The sequence below is a fragment of the Calidris pugnax genome, unplaced genomic scaffold (assembly GCF_001431845.1).
Source record: "Calidris pugnax isolate Ruff unplaced genomic scaffold, ASM143184v1 scaffold235, whole genome shotgun sequence".
Lineage (NCBI taxonomy): Eukaryota > Metazoa > Chordata > Aves > Charadriiformes > Scolopacidae > Calidris > Calidris pugnax.
This window is the reverse complement of record NW_015091026.1, coordinates 25,443-47,450: the sequence shown is the minus strand read 5'-3', so window position 1 is coordinate 47,450 and position 22,008 is coordinate 25,443. Positions and strand designations below refer to the sequence as shown.

At 41.3% G+C, this 22,008-nt stretch overlaps 1 protein-coding gene across 1 annotated transcript in view; it reads left to right on the top strand.

Annotated features, from left to right (window-relative positions):
* The window catches only part of LOC106896142 (MICOS complex subunit Mic19-like), a gene marked incomplete at its 3' end in the record, with an annotated part of 62,064 nt that overhangs the window by 31,147 nt on the left and 8,909 nt on the right, over positions 1-22,008 (top strand). Inside the window, exon 3 of the mRNA XM_014955882.1 lies at positions 3,229-3,313. Within this exon, the coding sequence (XP_014811368.1) occupies positions 3,229-3,313 (85 nt within the window). The remainder of the gene's footprint in view (positions 1-3,228; positions 3,314-22,008) is intronic.

Genomic DNA, 22,008 nt, shown 5'->3' with positions numbered 1-22,008 from the left:
CATTCACAAGTGTCCCCCCACTTTCCCCCAGCACGACTCCGTTTCTGCAACGTAAGCACTTGCTGCATCTGACAGGATGGATATCGATTCCTCCTGCTTTACTTAAGATGGTTATAACTGAATTAGTTGGTCAAGACTCTCCTGCAGTCGATGAAACTGCTTCATTCATTCATAAAATCCGCTCTTTTAAAACTCTACTTAAGGCTGAGAAGAATTGCACACTGGACTCTATTAACTATAATGGGAGTGTGGGCTAATGACGTTGGATAATATTTGCAGATTAGGCCAATTCCTGGAGACGAGGTCATCGAGACACATGGCTGTGTGTCACTGGCTTTTTTTATGTGTATCTCTTTATTTTTTTTTTTAAATCTGATTGCTGCTTAATGTAAACCAAATAACTGGTTCCACAAAGGGTATTAGAATTGGAGGCTGTCCCAGTTTAATCTTCTAATCACTGGGCACCCTAAAAGGCATTTTTTTCTTTCGCTTTATTTGTAAAAAAATCAATAAATAAATACAAGAGTATATACGATATGTAGACTCAAACCTGTCCATCTTAGGAGGATCTAAATTCCAGATATTCCGATTTCTGGGCAATTCTTTAACTATTAACTTGCTATGAAAGAGAAGGCTGATGGCTTTTTCTCTTCTGCATCAGTATCTCCAGCAATTTCCAACTACTAACCGTTGTTGAGCGCTGCCTGGGCAATTCTTTAACTATTAACTTGCTATGAAAGAGAAGGCTGATGGCTTTTTCTCTTCTGCCTCAGTATCTCCAGCAATTTCTGACTACTAACTGTTGTGAGCACTGTCTGTGTACATAAATACTTAATACAAATGCAACCTCGAAGGAGACAACTGGTTGTTTTGTGATTGCTTCATGTCTTATGTTGCCTGAAAATGTAGTTCTCTGCTTTTTAGCTATCTAAGTAGCTAAAAGTAGTTAAGTAGCAAGTGTTTATCACCTTCTTGGAAATTGTACTTAAGCGGTATGCATTTTAGAGTGAGATTTCATGTCTTTTAGCTCTGTGGTTCCACGGAGTGGAATTTGAGCCTTCATATAAATAAGAGAATTATTGGTAAGCCTGGACTGGAATCCTAGAATATTGTGGAGTTACAGCTCGGCTAGTGTAGCCTTCATATAAATAAGAGAATTATTGGTAGTCCTGGACTGGAATAGTAGAATATTGTGGAGTTACAGCTCAGCTAATGTAGGTTTGCCTTTATTCCACACAGGCAGATCTAGATTAGGATTTATATTTGCGTAAACCTGGAAATAATAGCTTGATTTTTTAATCTTTTCCTACAGATGTACTTTATAGTTGTTTTCTCTTCCACCTATGGGAAAACTCACTCTTCCTGATTGCTATAAATCACTATTTTATGCAAAGTTAACAGCTGTTCTACTGAATTTGGCGTAACTTTTGGTTATTAAGCTACTACATTTTCCCAAGTGGAAAATGTTGTTCTTTCTTATTAGATAAGTAGGCATTCTTTATTTTTTTTTTCTTTAATTCCTGCTACGTTGTCAAATTGTATTTGGATAGAGATAAAACACAACCATCTCCAAGGTTGGGTTGGTTTTTTTGTGGGTTTTTCTTGGTGGGGATGGTAGTGTGTGTGAGTTTAGGGGGAAACAGCTATTTCAGAATATTTTCTTCTGGAATTGTCTTGAAACAGGTTATATTGCTACCTCTTCTATCAAAGGAAGTGACAACAAACTATTTCTGATCTCCTTGGGTCAGATTTTTTCAGAAGTTTGCAGTTACCTGGAAATGGGGAGATGGTTTCATATTGAACAGTATCAACTATTTTTTTTTTCTTTAATTCCTGCTACGTTGTCAAATTGTATTTGGATAGAGATAAAACACAACCATCTCCAAGGTTGGGTTGGTTTTTTTGTGGGTTTTTCTTGGTGGGGATGGTAGTGTGTGTGAGTTTAGGGGGAAACAGCTATTTCAGAATATTTTCTTCTGGAATTGTCTTGAAACAGGTTATATTGCTACCTCTTCTATCAAAGGAAGTGACAACAAACTATTTCTGATCTCCTTGGGTCAGATTTTTTGAGAAGTTTGCAGTTACCTGGAAATGGGGAGATGGTTTCATATTGAACAGTATCAACGTAGGAACTTGCAAGACTGAGCCCTCGAATATCAAAGAGAGATGGGAATGGACTCGTTTTGTTTCCAAACCTTATTCAATGAATTTTGGTGTATATATAGGTGTCATTCAAACTTGTAGGATTAGTGACTCTCACACTTTTCTGCCTTTGTGTGGAACAGTTGATTCAGTCTTGAAGAAGTTGCTTCCCTGCTTTTTAGTTCTTAACCAGACTTTCAATTCATCTGACATAATCTAAATGAAGAAAATATTCTTTCCGTGTCTACTTCTTTAAACAAAACTCAGAGAATTTGAAGTACAATCTTTTTCTAGCAATACAAACTAGAAGTATGGATATCTAGGATGTTGTAAATGCTTTGTTAGTTAAAATACACATCTGCAAACACACAGCTTGTAACAGAGGAAGATGTTCCCCTTGTTTCCATATGAATAATAAGCAACATTTTATGACTTCTATTTAGGACTTGCAGTCTTGAAGAAGTTGCTTCCCTGCTTTTTTCTTAACCAGACTTTCAATTCATCTGACATAATCTAAATGAAGAAAATATTCTTTCCGTGTCTACTTCTTTAAACAAAATTCAGAGAATTTGAAGTAAAATCTTTTTCTAGCAATACAAACTAGAAGTATGGATATCTAGGATGTTGTAAATGCTTTGTTGGTTAAAATACACATCTGCAAACACACAGCTTGTAACAGAGGAAGATGTTCCCCTTGTTTCCATATGAATAATAAGCAACATTTTATGACTTCTATTTAGGACTTGGTCCCATCTCGACCCCCTCCCCCCCCCCCTTTTTTTATTTTTACTTCATAAAGACATATTTCTTAAGAAAAATGTACTTAATTTAACACTTACTGTATGTTTTTTAATTTTCAAAGGGTTCCACTAATTGAAAAGTTGTTTAATAACAGTAATTTGTAAAGGTTCTCTAGTGTTCGTATGCTAAAATTTGAAAGGTGGTTAAACCACAAGAAAGCACTCCGACTGCTTTATAGTAAAAAAGAAAATAAATAAAATAAGGCATTGTATTATGCAGTTGTTTCTGTAATTAGCAATATATTGGGTTGTGTTAACATTTAATTTAATTTTCTTTTAATTGTAGTTAATAATGAAGAACTAAAGAAAAGAATAGCTGAAGAACTGGCATTAGAACGAGCCAGGAGAGATGCTGAAGCTCAAAAGAGAAGGTTGGTTGGTTAATAACAATATTTAAAACAAACAAGTTCTTACTGTTTTTATTACTGTTATTTTTCTACTTTAAATAGTTGCATTTTGTGCCCCAAGACAAAATGGTGGGCAAGACCTTTGCGTGATACAGCAAGTTTTGATATTAAATACATGTTCAAACAACAAATTAACAAATTAAAATTCTTCGGTGTAAGAATTGATATAAAATATTGATGTAAATCCCTTTTGACCTCATAAGCCAGACTCTTTTTTTTTTTTTTGCAGTCTTTTGAGCTCAATCTTTGTTGATTTCTCCGGAGTCCAAATATTCACTTTGTGATGTAAACCTAGAAAATAGCTAGAGAGCAATGCAGAGGTGCGTAACTTAAACCCCCTCTGATCAAAAGGTAAATTTTAACAGTAGAAATGGTAATTCTTGTTATTTGTGTGAATTCTAGATATTTCTGGGAGCTTCAGTATGTTTAGAACGGGTTTAACCATTCCATGATTCTGCTTTGTACTACCTGTTAGAGTTAGAAGGGACCTTAAAGATTGTTCATCGAGTTTCACCCCCCTGCCCTGGGCAGGGACACCTCCCACCAGACCAGGTTGCTCCAAGCCCCCTCCAACCTGGCCTTGAACCCCTCCAGGGATGGGGCAGCCACAGCTTCTCTGGGCAACCTGGGCCAGGCTCTCACCACCCTCACAGAAAAGAATTTCTTCTCAATATCTCATCTCAGTCTCCCCTCTTTCAGTTTAAAACTATTCCCCCTCATCCTACGGCTCCCCTCCCTGATCAAGAGGAGCTTGATCCCTCCTCAGCTTTCCTGGAGCCCCTTGAGGGACTGGAAGGGGCTCCAAGGTCTCCCTGGAGCCTTCTCTTCTCCAGGCTGAACCCCCCCAACTCTCTCAGCCCCCCCTCCCAGCAGAGGGGCTCCAGCCCTCCCAGCATCTCCGTGGCCTCCTCTGGCCCCGCTCCAACAGGGACAACATGTCCTTCTGATGTTGGTGGCCCCAGAGCTGGAGGCAGCATTGGGGGGTTCTCCCCAGAGCGGAGCAGAGGGGCAGAATCCCCCCCTCACCCTGCTGGCCATGGGGCTGGGGATGCAGCCCAGGATGAGGAGGACTTTCTGGGCTGCCAGCGCACTTTGCCAGCTCGTGTTGAGCTTCTCATCCACCAACACCCCCAAATCCTTCTCCTCAGGGCTGCTCTCCATCCATTCTCTGCCCAACCTGGATTTGTGCCTGGGTTTTCTGTGTTCCAGGTGCAAGACCTTGCACTTGGCTTGGTTGAACTTCCTGAGGTTGGAATGGGCCCACCTCTCCAACCTGTGCAGGTCCATTTGCGCAGAGGGAGGATAGAGTCACATTCCTGAGGTTGGAATGGGCCCACCTCTCCAGCTTGTGGAGAGGGAAGGTAGAGTCACGCAGAACTCAGCAGCAGAACTGGGATGCAGCATTTTTAAAATATACTCTTCAGTGTTTAGTCTGTTACTGTGGGATTATTAACAATTAAAAAAAATCCTGTTTGAATTTGAAATGGAGTTTGGCTGAATTCGTGAACTTGGTGGACTTATGTGTTAGTTCATATTTTCTTTCAGTGTTTTTCCTAAATAGATAATATGACACACTGACATTGTCCTCCATTCTGAGAATGGGAAGAAAGGCTCATTATGATGAATTAAAAAAATTAGAACGCAATTAGTAGTACTTAAACTGTCTGCATATATATCAGTTGTTTCCTACACATCATTATATTATTATTTAATTGAGTTAGGTTGATGGAGTATATAATTAGATAGGACTATATAAATGTCCCAGAGAAAAAAAAAAATAATAATCAGGCTTTTCTTTTGCATCAGCAATAAAGGAAATCAATATGTTCCAGTGAAATCTCTCCTCTTTTGAACTGCTCTTTGACAGGAGAACTTGCATTACATTTGAGCTTCACGTTGGCCGCTCAAGAGTTCAGCTGAACGGCATTACACCATGGAAATATTTCTTTTCTAACTTCAGGATTTTGTCGGTTTACGCTTTTCAGTAATTTTCATGAGGTATTTCATAATTCATAGAATCATAGAATGGTTTGGGCTGGAAGGGACCTTAAAGATCATCTAGTTCCAACCCCCCTGCCATGGGCAGGGACACCTCCCACTAGAGCAGGTTGCTCAAGGCCACATCCAGCCTGGCCTTGAACCCCTCCAGGGATGGGGCATCCACGACCTCCCTGGGCAACCTGTTCCAGTGCCTCACCACCCTCACTGTAAAGAATTTCTTCCTAGTATCTAACCTAAATCTCCCCTCCACCAGCTTAAAACCATTGCCCCTTGTCCTGTCGCTACTCTTCTTTGTAAAGAGTCCCTCTCCGCCTCTTCTGTAGGCTCCTTTCAGGTACTGAAAGGCCGTTATAAGGTCTCCCCGGAGCCTTCTCTTCTCCAGGCTGAACAATCCCATCTCCCTCAGCCTGTCTTCATAGGAGAGGTGCTCCATCCCTCTGATCATCTTTGTAGCCCTCCGCTGGACCCGTTCCAACAGATCCATGTCCTTTCTGTGTTGAGGACTCCAAAGCTGGACACAGTGCTCCAGGTGGGGTCTCACGAGTGCAGAGTAGAGGGGCAGAATCACCTCCCGAGACCTGCTGGCCACACTTCTCCTGATGCAGCCCAGGACACGGTTGGCTCTCTGGGCTGCCAGCGCGCACTGCCGGCTCATGTTGAGCTTCTCATCTACCAACACCCCCAAGTCCTTCTCCTCAGGGCTGCTCTCCAGCCATTCTCCGCCCAACCTGTATTTGTGCCTGGGATTGCCACGTCCCAGGTGCAGGACCTTGCACTTGGCTTGGTTGAACTTCATGCAATTTGCACGAGCCCACCTCTCCAGCCTGTCCAGGTCCCTCTGGATGGCATCCCTTCCCTCCAGCGTGTCAACTGCACCACCGAGCTTGGTGTCATCAGCAAACTTGCTGAGGGTGCACTCTATCCCACTGTCCATGTCACCAACAAAGATGTTAAATAATACTGGTCCCAGTACAGACCCCTGAGGAACACCACTCGTTACTGGCCGCCACTTGGACATGGAGCCGTTGACTGCAACCCTTTGTGTGCGTCCATCCAGCCAGTTCCTTATCCACCGAGTGGTCCATCCATCGAATCCATGGCTTTCCAATTTTGTGACCAGTATATCATGCGGGACAGTGTCAAACGCTTTGAATAAGTCCAGGTAGATGACGTCAGTCGCTCTGCCCTTGTCCACCAAGTGTGTGGCAGTATCATAAAAGGCCACCAGATTTGTCAGGCACGATTTGCCCTTGGTGAAGCCATGTTGGCTGTCTCTAATCACCTCTTTATTTTCAGCGTGCCTTAGCAAGGATTTCAGGAGGATGTGCTCCATGATCTTGCCAGGCACAGAGGTGACACTGACCGGCCTGTAGTTCGCGGGGTCTTCTTTTTTTCCTTTTTTGAATATGGGAGTTATGTTCCCTTTTTTCCAATCAGCAGGAACTTTGCCAGTTTGCCACGATTTTTCACGATAATTCAGTTTGCACGGGTTGTGCACTGAGCTGGGAAAGGCAGGGAGAGGGTTGGCTTGTCCTGTACCTGATGTTGTGTTTGGTAGGGAATGACGCTGGCAATCTGCCCTAAATTTGGCTGAGGATCAGTGAGGAAGATGCTACGTATTCATAGGATCCTGTAAAATGTTTCTATTGTCTCAAAATTAAGTTGGAGAATCTGTGCTTTTCGAAATGTAAGCTAGAAAAATGAATAAAAATAAAAATATACAGAATAAAATGAGAACTATCAAGTCATGTTAGCAGCTATTCTAGTTTTGATTTTTTTTTTTTAACAGTAAGCAAGGATTTTTTTATTATGCTTCCTCTACCATATACTAATATATTTCAACCAGAGTGTAGGAGCTCTTTTCATGTTGGATGAAACAACTTTTTAAAAGATGCAGCTGTTTATTTCGCTATTACTTGAGGTCTTTACGAGGTGAATTCTGGTGGAGGTTTGTGTTTTAAAACCACTCGAGAAGCACGACAGGAAATGTGGAGCTGCTTTCCATGATTTCTAAATTTTGTTTTGGAGGAGGTATGGAAGGGGCATAAGCCCATCATTAGTGAATTTATCTGGTAGTTTAGGATTGAAAACTATTTGACTTTCCACTTCTGATCTATTAACAATTTAGTTTCATAACCCCCTCCTTGTCTTTGACCATCTTTTAAGACCACGTGCCAAAGGTATGTGACATGAACATAAACACCTTTTATTTCTGCATTCTTTTTGAATCATAGAATCATAGATCATTGATCTATCAAAGATCATCAAGTTCCAACCCCCCTGCCAAGTTTTATTAGAACTTTTTACCTTAGATGGTGTATTTTGCATGTGTCCGTTTTCATTGCTTTCTCAAAAACATTGCTTTTCCCAATCTTTAAGGGAAACACCATTTGAACATGTAAAAATCCCAAACTTGCAACCGTTTGTTGTGCCGGATTCCAACTGTGTAATAGCTAATTTCAGTCCTGTTTCTGTATCCAGTGTGTGACCACATTCTGATCTGATTGTGAGATGTATTTTACTCAGTTCAGGCTGTGAAGGAAGGAAATTTTAATTTGAAAGTGCTATATAATTTATTTATTCACACATATATACACAGTACAGATGGACTACTCTTACTATACAAAATTAAGATCTGTGCTTATTTCTGGGGTTAGAGCTAAAGGCTGACTCTTCAAATTGTATTTTCATGCTGTCAATGCACTCAGAACTTTGAGCAGTTCCACATGAAGCAGTGATTTGACCCAGCCTTGGAGCATCTTATGTGCACTGGTCTTTCATATTATTTCTTTATGCTTCTTCATGTATTTTCATCTCCTTTTTTTCTGTGATTGAATGTGGTTCCAAACCTTTCATAGAACCACAGAATCATCCAGGCCAGACGGGACCTCCAAAGGTCATCTAGTCCGACCTCCCCGCAGTCAGCAGGGACACCCCCAACTAGACCAGGTTGCCCAGGGCCTCATCGAGCCTCTCCTTGAATATCTCCAGGGAAGGGGCCTCAACCACCTCCCTGGGCAACCTGTTCCAGTGCTCCACCACCCTCACAGTAAAGAACTTTTTCCTAATCCCCAATCTAAATCTGCTCTTTCCCAACTTAAAGCCATTGCCCCCCATCTTGTCCCTACAGGCCTTTGTGAACGGACTCTCCCCAGCCTTCCATTAGGCCCCCTCAGGTACTGCCTCCTCTTCTCCAGGCTGAACAACCCCAGCTCCCTCAGCCTGTCCTCGTAGCAGAGGGGCTCCATCCCCCTGATCATCCTTGTGGCCCTCCTCTGGACCCTCTCCATCAGGTCCATGTCCTTCTTATATTGAGGGCTCCAGACCTGCACACAATACTCCAGGTGAGGTCTCACCAGAGCAGAGCAAAGTGGCAGAATCACCTCTTCGGACCTGCTGGCAACACTTCTTTTGACTTCTTCTGACCACCACGACTTTTCAAATATCATGGAAAGTGGCTTGGCAACTACATCAGCCAGTTCCTTCAGGAGTCTGGGGTGTATTTCATCAGATCCCACAGACTTGTATATCTTCAGGTCCCTTAGTTGATCACTTACTATGTCTTCACTTACAGTGGGAGGGACTTTGTCACCTTGGTCACCAACTTGTGGGCCATTAGCATGGGACCTAGGAGGAAAGGGGTTGCCAGTGAAGACTGAGGCAAAAAACTTGTTGAGAGCTTCTGCCTTCTCCTCGTCTGTTTGTTTCTTTGCTGAGAATATGAAGCTTACCTAAACTTTTGACTATATGAGAGTAGGATGAAAACCAGGAGACTCCTTGGGGACTTAAATTTCCCTACAAATAATGATGAAAGCTTTACAAGATTTTCTTCTCCCGGAATTTGGAAGTCCAAATAGAGGTTGTGGAGTCCAATAGGGTCCAAATAGAGGTTGTGGAAACATAGTGAGTTGATGAGAAGGTTGATGAGAAGCACCATCAGGGGAAGACATGTGGCTTCTGATCCGTGGATGGAAATTTGAGTATTACCAATGGCTGAATTGCCCTGTGTTTGACTGCCCTGGGCAGGACACCACCTCATCTCACTTACTGGTTTTGCAGTCCAACTAATGGACAAACATTCCTGGAAGTGCTAGTGCCCATTAAAGGTATAGACAGAAAAAAAAGGTATTTTGAAAAAATGAAAGTGAACAACAACTTCTCTCATCAGCATAATGATAAAATTTTAGCTGCTGCCAACCTCATCAGACTACTGGTTCCCTCCACTAAAATATACGCAAAATAATACTTAAATAAAAAGAGGCAAATGAAGGATGTGATTTTTTCCACAGAAATTGAACGTTCATGAATGATTACTTACCTCTCTTTCCCTTGAAAATCAGTCTTATTTATTTTGCTAATCACTTAGCTTAGGCTAATTATATTTGTGGGTTTTCAGTCTGTTTTTTCGCTTGGCGAGTGTTTCCTGGCTTTCGCTCATCTTATATGATTTGGCACATGGCAAATATTAATTATATGCCGGGTGAGATAGTTCTGCAAAACGCTGTGCATGACAGTCCCTTCAATATTGCAGAAAGTTTATTTTGTTCCAGTCTTCGCTGTACGTATGCATTTAATTTTCTTAGGGTGCCAAATATACGTCCCTGCGCGCTTTGCTGATGTATGACTGTCTCGAGAGCCCCAGATGATTGTTTTCCCTGTGCTTTAGTTGTACTTGGGTTCTCCTACATCCTATCTCCTGTGATTCCAGCGTTTGTGAAACACACTTGTGAAAAGCACTACTGTAAGTAGGAATTTTAGGACAGGGAAAGGCTTAAAAGTAGCCTTTTGTTTGGTTTGGTGGCTCTTCAGTAACTCTGTTGCTGGGTCTGCTCTAAAATTGTTTAAGGCTCTGTACAAGTACCTGAAATGAGGCTGTAGAGAGACGGGGGTCGGTCTCTTCTTCCAAGTTACAGATGACAGGACAAGGGGTAATGGGTTCAAGTTGCGCCAGGGGAAGTTCAGGTTGGATATTAGGAAACATTTCTTTACTGAAAGGGTTATCCAGCATTGGAATGGGCTGCCCAGGGAGGTGGTGGAGTCACCATCCCTGGAGGTATTTAAGAAACGTGTAGACATGGTTCTTCAGGGCATGCTCTAGTGCCCAAGATTACTGGTTTGTGGTGGGGTGCTGTGTGGGTGGGTGATGGTTTTTTGGTTTGGAGTTGTTGTTGTGTGTTTAGGTGGTGGGAGCTGGTGTGTGTGGGTTTTTTTTTTTTTTGTGTGTGGTTTTTTTTGTTTTTGTTTTTGTTTTTTTTTGTGGTTGGACTCGATGATCTCTGAGGTCCCTTCCAACCACTACAATTCTGTGATTCTGTAAAGGTAAGAACGTTGTGGGACTGTTGCTCAAAGCCTTGTTAAAAAGGCTGTGATGTAGGTGGTAGTTCCATAGTGTGTCTTAAATCTTTTTTAAATTTCTGTTTAGACAGTCACAACCCTGCAATATTACTTCTCTTTAGCTTAAGGTCCTGGACATGGGTTAACTTAATTTGAGGAACATGCTAGAACTTCTCCAGGTGACTTCATCTGAAGTTAATGGGAGGTATTCCTGGGGTCCCTTGTGAAGGGAGTTGAATAGGTGGTAGATGTCAGTGGGTGGGAAATGGTGGGTCTCTGGAGTTTAATCAGCAGCAGATACAGAAGAGAACTGCAGCCTGCTGCCTCAGGAGTGTCTCAGTGTCTCTACCTACCTTGTACAATAGGTGCAAGCCTTCATTTTATTTTGTGATCTTGTTCATAGAATCATAGAATTGCCCAGGCCGGAAGGGACCTCCAAAGGTCATCTAGTCCGACCTCCCCGCAGTCAGCAGGGACACCCCCAACTAGACCAGGTTGCCCAGGGCCTCATCAAGCCTCACCTTGAATATCTCCAGGGAAGGGGCCTCAACCACCTTCCTGGGCAACCTGTTCCAGTGCTCCACCACCCTCACAGTGAAGAACCCCCTCCTAATCTCCAGTCTAAATCTGTTGTTCAGACCTCGTCCAGCTTTCTGGGCCTCTTAGTGGTTGCCTGTAGGGATCCCTGTTATCCCTTCCCTGCATTGACTTCTGCTTATTTTCCAGTATGGTCACCAAATGCCAATTAGCAGAACAAGAAAGGCATGGACCTGTTGGAGTAGGTCCAGAGGAGGCCATGGAGATGATCCAAGGGCTGGATCCCCTCTGCTGGGAGGACAGGCTGAGAGAGTTGGGGGGGTTCAGCCTGGAGAAGAGAAGGCTCCGGGGAGACCTTGGAGCCCCTTCCAGTCCCTCAAGGGGCTCCAGGAGGACGGGGAGGGACTCTTGATCAGGGAGGAGAGCCACAGGACGAGGGGGAACAGTTTTAAACAGAAAGAGGGGAGATTGAGATGAGATCTCAGGAAGAAATTCTCTGCTGTGAGGGTGGTGAGAGCCTGGCCAAGGTTGCCCAGGGAAGCTGTGGCTGCCCCATCCCTGGAGGGGTTCAAGACCAGGTTGGATGGGGCTTGGAGCAACCTGGTCTGGTGGGAGGTGTCCCTGCTCATGGCAAGGGGCTTGAAACTGAATGATCTTTAAGGTCCCTTCCAACCCAAACCTTTCCACAATTCTATGATGGCTTTTGATAGCTCTTAGGGTTTGTTATGTTTTGACTCTCTGGTCTCCTGTGATGACTTTGGTAACTTTTGTCGTGAAAGCCGCATGAAAAATGCTTTCCTTGAGTAATAGAGATGAGAGATTTTCAAACACTCCCTGGTAATGAATTGCTGGAGCCTGTTCTACTTGGCTTGCTGGGCTCCATATGGTGGGGCATTTTAGCTGTCATTAGCTGGATAACTTATTGCAACCTCTGTATTTCTAAACATCCTCATCTGTTTAAAGAAAAAATCTTTCCAAACCCTAAATCAGCTTTTCAAACTCCGTACACACCGGTGCAGGAAGGTGGCTCTCAGCAGTAGGTTATTAGATTGCAGCCATTACCTTCTTTATATTTTTTTTGTTGTTATTGTGCTTGGGGGAGGGTCCCTCTATAACTGCAATTCACTTTGGGGTTTAATTGATACTCTGATGCCTCTGAGTGCTTCCCCCCCGACCTTGTTTTGTCATCTCTCGGTGGTACATTGCATAGATGACAGGCTCTTAGTAAACTTCTCAGCGTTGATGGTTTTTGCTGAAGAGAACAACAAATTCACCAGCGAAAATGTAAAGCGAAAGAAGAATGAAGAACAATATGAGAGAAGAACCCTTTGGGAAACTACCCACCAAAAAAGTGATATTAAAATCAATACTGAGGCTTGACCTTTTTGTGCTACTGTATATTTTAAAGCTTGCTATTGATTTCTGTTTTAATAACATGTTTATTCTAGTTTACTGGCGCAGGTCGGGAGAATGTAAGAAAGAAAATGATTGATTTATTTTCAATATTCATTCTATATTTTACTGAGGTAATTTATGAAGAGCATATTAATGTGTCTTCAGTCCATGTAGGTAGTGCACTAAATGGGGGGAAAAAGTTTTTTGTTTTTTTTTTTTTTGAAGTAGATTCATTTTGTTCCTAAATGATTATATTTTCCCAGATAATTTGCTTTGTTAAACTGGGAGACTGGCTTTTTCTGGCTGTATTTTTTTCATGGGGGAGAAGCAACTTCTCTTTATTTTCTTTTTTTTTTTTTTGAAAATAGTTGTAATCCTGTCTTCTGCCACGGGGACCTCTTGGTAGTGTTCAGGTTAAATGTGAAAACAGTCAGGGAAATTATATCTTCTCTGCTGCTGACAGTAGGATAAAAAGCTGGAAATGCTTCCATGAAGCAGTAAAAGGAATTATAATTGTTTTGATTTCTGATAGGTAAAGAATAAGAGTTTAATATCTTCTGGTATGACTTACCATACTGTTTTTTTAAAAAAAACATCTAAAGATATTACCCAATTGTTAATCACATTTAGGAATGCAAAAATTGGTACAACAGACTTCCACCAAAGCTACCTCCTCTGCTCATCCTCTCTCTGACAAGGTTTCCATGAAATAAGTGTCGTGGCGAGAGATTCAAGCAAACTTTAAAAATATAATTGAGAAACCTGCTTTGAGAGGGAAGTTTTTTCGTGACTGTTGTTAGTCCTGGGGAGAAAATCTACTCTGGTGTGAAAAGGTGTACTTTTGAAGTAAAGCTCTGGTGTGAGTACAGCCAGGTTTATGTAGCCCATGGATAATTATTCTGTCTTTACTCATACACCCTTCTACAGTGTGACTTGTCTTCCATGAGTCAGTGACATTTGGTGTATCAGGAAAAAAAACTGTTGATTTGAGTGACCAAAGTTTGGGATATTTTATAATTATAAAATAGTGATAAAATATAGAATCACTTAGGTTGGAAGGGACCTTCCACATCACTGAGTCCAACCATCAACCCAACACTGACAAGACCACCACTAATCCATGTCCCTCAGGACTATGTCTGCCCGGCTTTTAAATCCCTCCAGGGATGGTGACTCCACCACTGCCCTGGGCAGCCTCTTCCAAGGCTTGATAACCCTTTCCCTGAAGGAATTTTTCCTAATATCCAATCTAAACCTCCCCTGGTGCAACTTGAGGCCGTTTCCTCTTGTTTTATAGTGGTAGGACTTTGGAAGATAAGTCATAAATTGCATATAAACTGGGAAGAAAGGATAGTGTGGCATCTGATAAGGGGCTTTCGTCTCCCAGTGTGACATGTAGGTGTGCATGATTCTCTCCTTCCATATCTGAAGATGTGAGGTTGGTAGAGAGAGGACTTAAAATATTGATAGAGGACTTAAAATAGTGAGTGGGTGAGATTGCAGAGTAGGCTTTTCCGGAATGTAAAACCAGATAACATTGGGCAGTGGTGAGGGATATTCATTTACCAAAAGAAACCATTCAATTTGGTGTCTATAACTGATTTTATAAAAATAAAAAAAAAGTAAAACCTCTATTTCCTTTGGTGAGTGTCCAAAAGGCCACCTCAGCCTCTGGGTTGGGGAACGCACATGGGGACAGCACAAGTCTTAGCATCGTTTCTACAGCTTGAGTTCCTTGTGGTCATACCATCTCAAATGTTTTTCTTCCCTCCCTTGCAGCAGAAGTTTCCCTTTTCTGATCTCACACCCAGCAAAAGATTTAGAAATGACTTTTATTCTTCAAGAGCTATAGTATTACCCAGGGCTGGAGGATTATGGGATAATACAGCTCCCTCACAGGAAAAGAGGGAATGAGAAGGGTCAGGCTGGGTCAAGACTGTCCCTTTACAGGCGAAGGAAGGAGCCAGGATTAAGTGTGAAGTTTTGGGTTGGAGCAGAGATTTTCCTGTAAAAGAAGTGCTGTGATCAGGCGAGCTGTTGTAGCTGATGCCTCTTTGGAGAGCCATCTGTTGAGAAGGTAATTCTATTAGGGAAGCTCAAGTCACCTTCTGAAAGGGCTTGCATTGCATTTTTAAAAACCATAAAAGTTTAGCGCACGGTCTTACCTGCAAAATGCCAAAAAAAAAGCATCAAAATGCTTGCAGCCACGCTGCTTCTGAGGGTTTGGAAATATCAAACTGTCAGAGGAGCCTGCTTTACTTTCCTTATTGTTTTCTGGGAAGAAATAAACAGTGTTTGGTAACGGTAGAGTTACCCTCCAAGATTTTTGTTGTTGGTCTGTCTCTCCCCTAATACCTTATAGTCTGGTTCTCAGATATTCGGAGGTGAATCTCGGAGACAGGACGTGGAAATTGGAGAAAGCAGCCCAATAATTCACTCCTACCTCTATAAACCCCATTTTCGAGGGGGTTATTTTTCACTACGATTTTCAAACTCGACATCTCGGCTGACAACTTGGAGACCGAGCTTCAGCTTGATAAGTTTATTTCTAGGAGAGATGGGGAAATGACTTGAAGCCAGTGAGTTTATTTGGAGAGAGCATCAACAAAAATAATATTCCTTCATAGTTTTAGATTCAAGGAGGGAGGAGGGAAATTCTTTCCCCCTGGCAATTTTAAACGAACCTTTGCTTTCAAACCGCTGAGCTCTTTCATTTTGAAAAGTAGCAAATGAGTAGACATAGAGAAACACTTACAGAATTTTTTTTGTATTATTATTATTTTTAACTGCCACTTCATTTTAAGGGATGATTAATGTTGTCGTAATTTCGTGACTGCCTTTGCGGATCCCAAGAGGAGTGATATTAAGTTCGAAAGTAATTTCAAGTGGAGTTATGTGGATATTGGGGAAAAGTCTTAGCTAAATACATATACAAATTATGTAAAACAGTTTTACTATTCTGACTTGGGTTCTTTGCATGCCTCTGGCATAAAGGTAGACATTTGTTCATTATTCTGTCTTTATATAATGCTGATCTGTATGCACATATTTTAAAAACAGTGGCTTTATGAAGTATAATTACAAAATCCCCTCAAGTGGCCTTCCCTCCCTCCTCCTCACCCTCCCTCCTCTCAATACTCAACCCCCCCCCAACCCAAATATCTTAATAAAGAAAGTCAACTCAACCATCCTCTATAAGTGATGAGCAGCCGTCAGACTGACGAGAGTCAGTGTCCATACCTCAATGTGTATTAACAAGCTGTCCGTGGAGGTATTGTTGATAAATTGAAGAGCTGTATGTAATTATGAGTTTTGAAATTAGTGGCTTTGATCTTTTGATCAAGGGCTGGCGCATAAAATAGCATGGCCATTAGCAAAGATTTTTCAATTGACAGATGTTAGGCTGAGCCTGGGAGGCGGTTGGAATAAGAAAATGAATGAATATGTTCAACTGAATGTTATTACTCGGACTCGTTATTATGGGTGATTTGAGAAATAAAGCATTTGAAGTGGGGGGAGTTGAGAGAATGGAAAGAAATGGTTACGTGGGGCTGGGTGGAACATGGTCTCAATTGAGATGTTTTGTGTTAAGCTCCACGGCTGGGTTGGGTGACAGACTTCAGCCTAAAGCAAAAGGAAAGCAAAGCACTTCATACGTTGTCCTCCTTGTTATTGCGACTGGATGTGTCCAAAGCTAATGGAAGAATTTTGGGGCAACTTGGGAGTGACCAGAGACAAACGTGTAATGGGACATACTGGAGGGAGCAGTTAACATTATGGGGAAAGTTGCTTGCTATTTAGGGATCAATTGTGGAATCGCTATCACTTATATGTTTTCAGTGATGTTTATAATGAATGAAGTGATAATTGATATATGTGTACAGCCAGCGTTAAGGAGGAGCAGGTCACCATGAGAAGGAGGTGGATATAATGGCCTTCCAGTACCTGATGGGGGCCTAGAGGAGAGATTGGGAGGGCCAGTACCTGAAGGGGGCCTAGAGGAGAGACTGGGGGTTGAATCTTCATCAGAGAGTGGAGCCATAGGATGAGGGGGAATGGTTTTAAACTGAAAGAGGGGAGATTTAAGTGAGATATTGGGAAGAAATTCCTGTGAGGGTGGTGAGACACTGGCCCAGGTTGCCCAGAGAAGCTGTGGCTGCCCCATCCCTGGAGGGGTTCAAGGCCAGGCTGGATGGGGCTTTGAGCAACCTGGTCTGGTGGGAGGTGTCCCTGCCCAGGGCAGGGGAGCTAGAATTGCATGATCTCTAAGGTCCATTCCACCTCTAACCATTTTATGATTCTTTCTCTTCCTCCTTTCCATTTGTTTCTTTGACTTGGGTCTCAGCTGATGGAGGGTGCCTGCCTTCCACGGTACAGTTGTGGCAAGTCAACTGGGCGGATTTTGGTGGTACTGGCAAGTGCCTGGTGAGACACTTTGCTTATGCAGTAAGAGGGGAAGGCAATCAGTAGGACTGGAGGACATCAGGTTAGACTGGGAAGGCTCCACTGGTGGATAGGACAGGTTGTGTTACGCAGATGCATTTGATGGGACAGAGATTGGAAACGTTGGTATCTTTGATTTTTTTTAGTCTTCCTTAACGTGCCATAATTGGTAGAGCTCGTGATGGTTTTTAGTGAATTTTTCAAAGGATTTTGATGATGCATGTTTTGGTCTGTCCAGTGGGTAGCATTTTGGATCCACGTGGTCACTTCTGAATGTTTTTTGAGTAAGCAGTCATTAAATGGTTGCAGATTTGGGTCTGATGACTTGCATGTTCCTTTTTTGACTTTATAAGGAAAAACTTACTTCCTGAGAGGGTGGCAGAGACCTGAAAGAGGATGCCCAGAGAGGTGGTAGAGTCTCCATTTCTGGAGATATTCCAGGCCTGCCTGGACACGTTCCTGTGCAACCTGCTCTGGGTGACCCTGCTCTGGCAGGGGGTTGGACTAGATGATCTCCAGAGGTCCCCATATCGTTCTGTGATTCTGTGCTATTCCCACATTTTTAAAGATTTAACATTTTTTGTTTGCCTTGCTTCTTTTCCATTTGACCAGTCCTAATTCTCCAGTACGTAGTGAGAGATTTCTCCAGTATGTAGATGTCTCAAAAAACCTCTTTGGTAGAACGTAAATTCAGGAAAAGTATCTTCCAATCTTCCATTCACGGCAGTTTTCTGCCAAAGATGGTTTTTAGTAATGTTTTGGGTTCTCTCTTCAGCCCTCACCCAGGGAAATGCATCATTTAACATATAATTCACATAGAACTTTGCCAAAAGAGCAAATGTAAATTAGAGAGGGAAAAAAAATATCTATTTTCCCTATTTGGGACACGTGGGCAATACGAGTACAAAAAAGTTGAAGGCAGAATGTGTCCATTTTACATCTCTCATGGTTTAGGTGGTCATGGCTTTATAGTGCAGAAAAGTGATATTTTTTGGATAACATTTTCATAATCTGAAATATTTAGTTTAGAAGTGAAATTGTGGGCAGATTTTTAAAGAATGTGGTTGCTGTTCATGTTAGAAATGGCTTCCTTCACCTGTAGTAGGTGAAGTCTTATGTGAATAAGAGGATATTTTAAAATGTGTAAATAGTGCTAAGAAATCAGTTTAAAAGAACTTTTTTATGCAATGATTCTGAGACGTGATTCTGTGCTATTCCCACATTTTTAAAGATTTAACATTTTTTGTTTGCCTTGCTTCTTTTCCATTTTACAAGTCCTAATTCTCCAGTACTTAGTGAGACATTTCTCCAGTACGTAGATGTCTCAAAAAACCTCTTTGGTAGAACGTAAGTTCAGGAAAAGTATATTCCAATCTTCAATTCAGGGGAGTTTTCTGCCAAAGATGGTTTGTAGTAATGTTTTGAGCAGGGCAATGCATCATTTAACATATAATTCACATAGAACTTTGCCAAAAGAGCAAATGTAAATTAGAGGGGAAAAAAAAAATATCTATTTTCCCTATTTGGGACACGTGGGCAATACGAGTACAAAAAAGTTGAAGGCAGAATGTGTCCATTTTACATCTCTCATGGTTTAGATGGTCAAACCAAGACATCATGGCTTTACAGTGCAGAAAAGTGATATTTGTGGATAACGTTTTCATAATCTGAAATATTTAGTTTAGAAGTGAAATTTTGGGCAGATTTTTAAAGAATGTGGTTGCTGTTCATGTTAGAAATGGTTCCCTTCACATGTAGCGTGTGAAGTCTTATGTGCATAGAGGATATTTTAAAATGTGTAAATAGTGCTAGGAAATCAGTTTAAAAGAACTTTTTTGTGCAATGATTTTGAGACTTTTGTGAAGAAAAAAGGCATTGCCTTTCAGGTAATTTGTTTGTATATCTCAGTCCTTAGTATTTTTTGCAGAAGTAGATGAAGTTGGAGAATTTATCTGAATTTGCAGCCAGGTGAATCATGGATTGGTAGAAACCGAGTCGGAGAATTGTTTGCCTTGCTTCTTTTCCATTTTACAAGTCCTAATTCTCCAGTACTTAGTGAGACATTTCTCCAGTACGTAGATGTCTCAAAAAACCTCTTTGGTAGAACGTAAGTTCAGGAAAAGTATATTCCAATCTTCAATTCAGGGGAGTTTTCTGCCAAAGATGGTTTGTAGTAATGTTTTGAGCAGGGCAATGCATCATTTAACATATAATTCACATAGAACTTTGCCAAAAGAGCAAATGTAAATTAGAGGGGAAAAAAAAAATATCTATTTTCCCTATTTGGGACACGTGGGCAATACGAGTACAAAAAAGTTGAAGGCAGAATGTGTCCATTTTACATCTCTCATGGTTTAGATGGTCAAACCAAGACATCATGGCTTTACAGTGCAGAAAAGTGATATTTGTGGATAACGTTTTCATAATCTGAAATATTTAGTTTAGAAGTGAAATTTTGGGCAGATTTTTAAAGAATGTGGTTGCTGTTCATGTTAGAAATGGTTCCCTTCACATGTAGCGTGTGAAGTCTTATGTGCATAGAGGATATTTTAAAATGTGTAAATAGTGCTAGGAAATCAGTTTAAAAGAACTTTTTTGTGCAATGATTTTGAGACTTTTGTGAAGAAAAAAGGCATTGCCTTTCAGGTAATTTGTTTGTATATCTCAGTCCTTAGTATTTTTTGCAGAAGTAGATGAAGTTGGAGAATTTATCTGAATTTGCAGCCAGGTGAATCATGGATTGGTAGAAACCGAGTCGGAGAAATATCCATTTCACACTTCTCAGAGCTCAGTTCAAGTTATTTTCCTGGTGTCTTTTGCATCTTTTCCAATCCCTTGTCGGCGACGCTGATTTTCAGCCGCCGCTCTCTGCAGCGCCTTCAGCCCGTGCTCATTAAATATTGAAACTCGCTACTCGGAAACATTATTCGGTCATTAATATTGCATCGTGGCCTAAACTGCATTGTTCGAAACATTTTGGGATGTTATGAGAGTCTGTCAGGATGCATTAACAAACTTGCTTGTGTCAAACTAAGCAAAAAAACCCCCCAAACCCCTCATGAATGGTTTCCACTGTAAACATATTATAAACACTCTTATTTTTAGTCAATGTAAGCTTTTGAGTGGAGGGGGTATCATAGAATCATAGAATTGCCCAGGCCGGAAGGGACCTCCAAGGGTCATCTAGTCCGACCCCCCCGCAGTCAGCAGGGACACCCCCAACTAGACCAGGTTGCCCAGGGCCTCGTCGAGCCTCACCTTGAATATCTCCAGGGAAGGGGCCTCAACCACCTCCCTGGGCAACCTGTTCCAGTGCTCCACCACCCTCACAGTGAAGAACCCTCTCCTAATCTCCAGTCTAAATCTGTTCCCCTCCAGCTTGAAGCCATTGCCCCTCGTCCTGTCACTGCAGGCCTTTCTAAACAGGCTCTCCCCAGCCTTCCTGTAGGCTCCCTTCAGGTACTGGAAGGCTGCTATTAGGTCTCCCCGGAGCCTCCTCTTCTCCAGGCTGAACAACCCCAGCTCCCTCAGCCTGTCCTCATAGCAGAGGTGCTCCATCCCCCTGATCATCCTCGTGGCCCTCCTCTGGACCCTCTCCATCAGGTCCATGTCCTTCTTATATTGAGGGCTCCAGACCTGCACACAATACTCCAGGTGAGGTCTCACCAGAGCAGAGTAAAGTGTATCGTATAGAAATGAAAGTGTTCGGAGGTGAAAGATGAAGGAAGCTGGATAAAATTAACATTAATTTAAAAAACCATTTTATGAAAGCAGACACATACATGGATTTTTTTTTTTTTTTATACTGAAATGTTTTCTTATGATAAAATTAACATTAATTTAAAAAACCATTGAACAAAAGCAGACACATACATGGATTTTTATTTTTTTTTATACTGAAATGTTTTCTTACATGGAGAAAGAACTTCATACTTAAGGATCATTTCCAACTTTAAAGGCTAATACCTCTTTAGATTTTTCTACACTTAATAGAGAAGAAGAGAGGATGATTTTCCTGATAGTGGATGTGGAAACAGGAAATATTTTGATTTTTGGTTGGTTGGAGGTAATGAAAAATGACACGGTTCATGCTTTGGACTTGAATGATTTTATCTTGGATCACCGCAGATCCATCAGATTGTGTAGCTCAGAGACTGTAATAAAGATACAACAACTGGCAAGTAATCATTTCTCTGAAAAGTAAGGAAAAAGAAAATATTTAATCTTTGATAGCGTAATACATTTTCAGTGGCCGTAATAAGGGCTGAAAATGATATATCGCTGTATTTGCTTTTAATATAGTATTGTTTACCAAGTTTAGATTTCCTATGGATTCCGGATTAATGTAGAATAAAGTATGTAGTGGCCATCAAAGCACAAAACTAGTATTTTTTAACACTTCTCAGTGTGTTGCTGTTCTTTGTAAATTAAAAGATGCTTTTTCCTTAATGATAATCTTGATAATCTTTAACATATCTTTTTTTTTTTTTTTTCAAGAATGGCAGAAATGGATATTTTGAAGTAAACAATAAAGGGATTTCTTCTGGATTGAGAATTAAATTATTCATCTTGTTAGTGTGGCTGACGTGTTTCTTGCTGTGCAAGATTACAGTACCATGTCGTAGATTCACATGGTAAAATCAACAGTTTTCTTCTCTTAAACCCATTTAAAAAATGGATCTGAAAAGGATGGAAATCTTTTTTTCCAGAGTGCACTGAAGTTTTGTCATGCATTTTTTGTGGAAAGTATTTTTTGTATTTCTTAAGAGATACAGAAAACAGACGATTTGTCCCATCAGAGGAGTTTTCTTGTTTGTTTCTTAAATCTCTGATTCTTCTACACAGTGATTGGAGAGAGGAGGTAGCTCTGTGTTTTGACTTCACTTATTTAATTCGACCCTATATAGGAGTTGCCAGTTATTAATTTTAAATCAATACATAATTGAGGA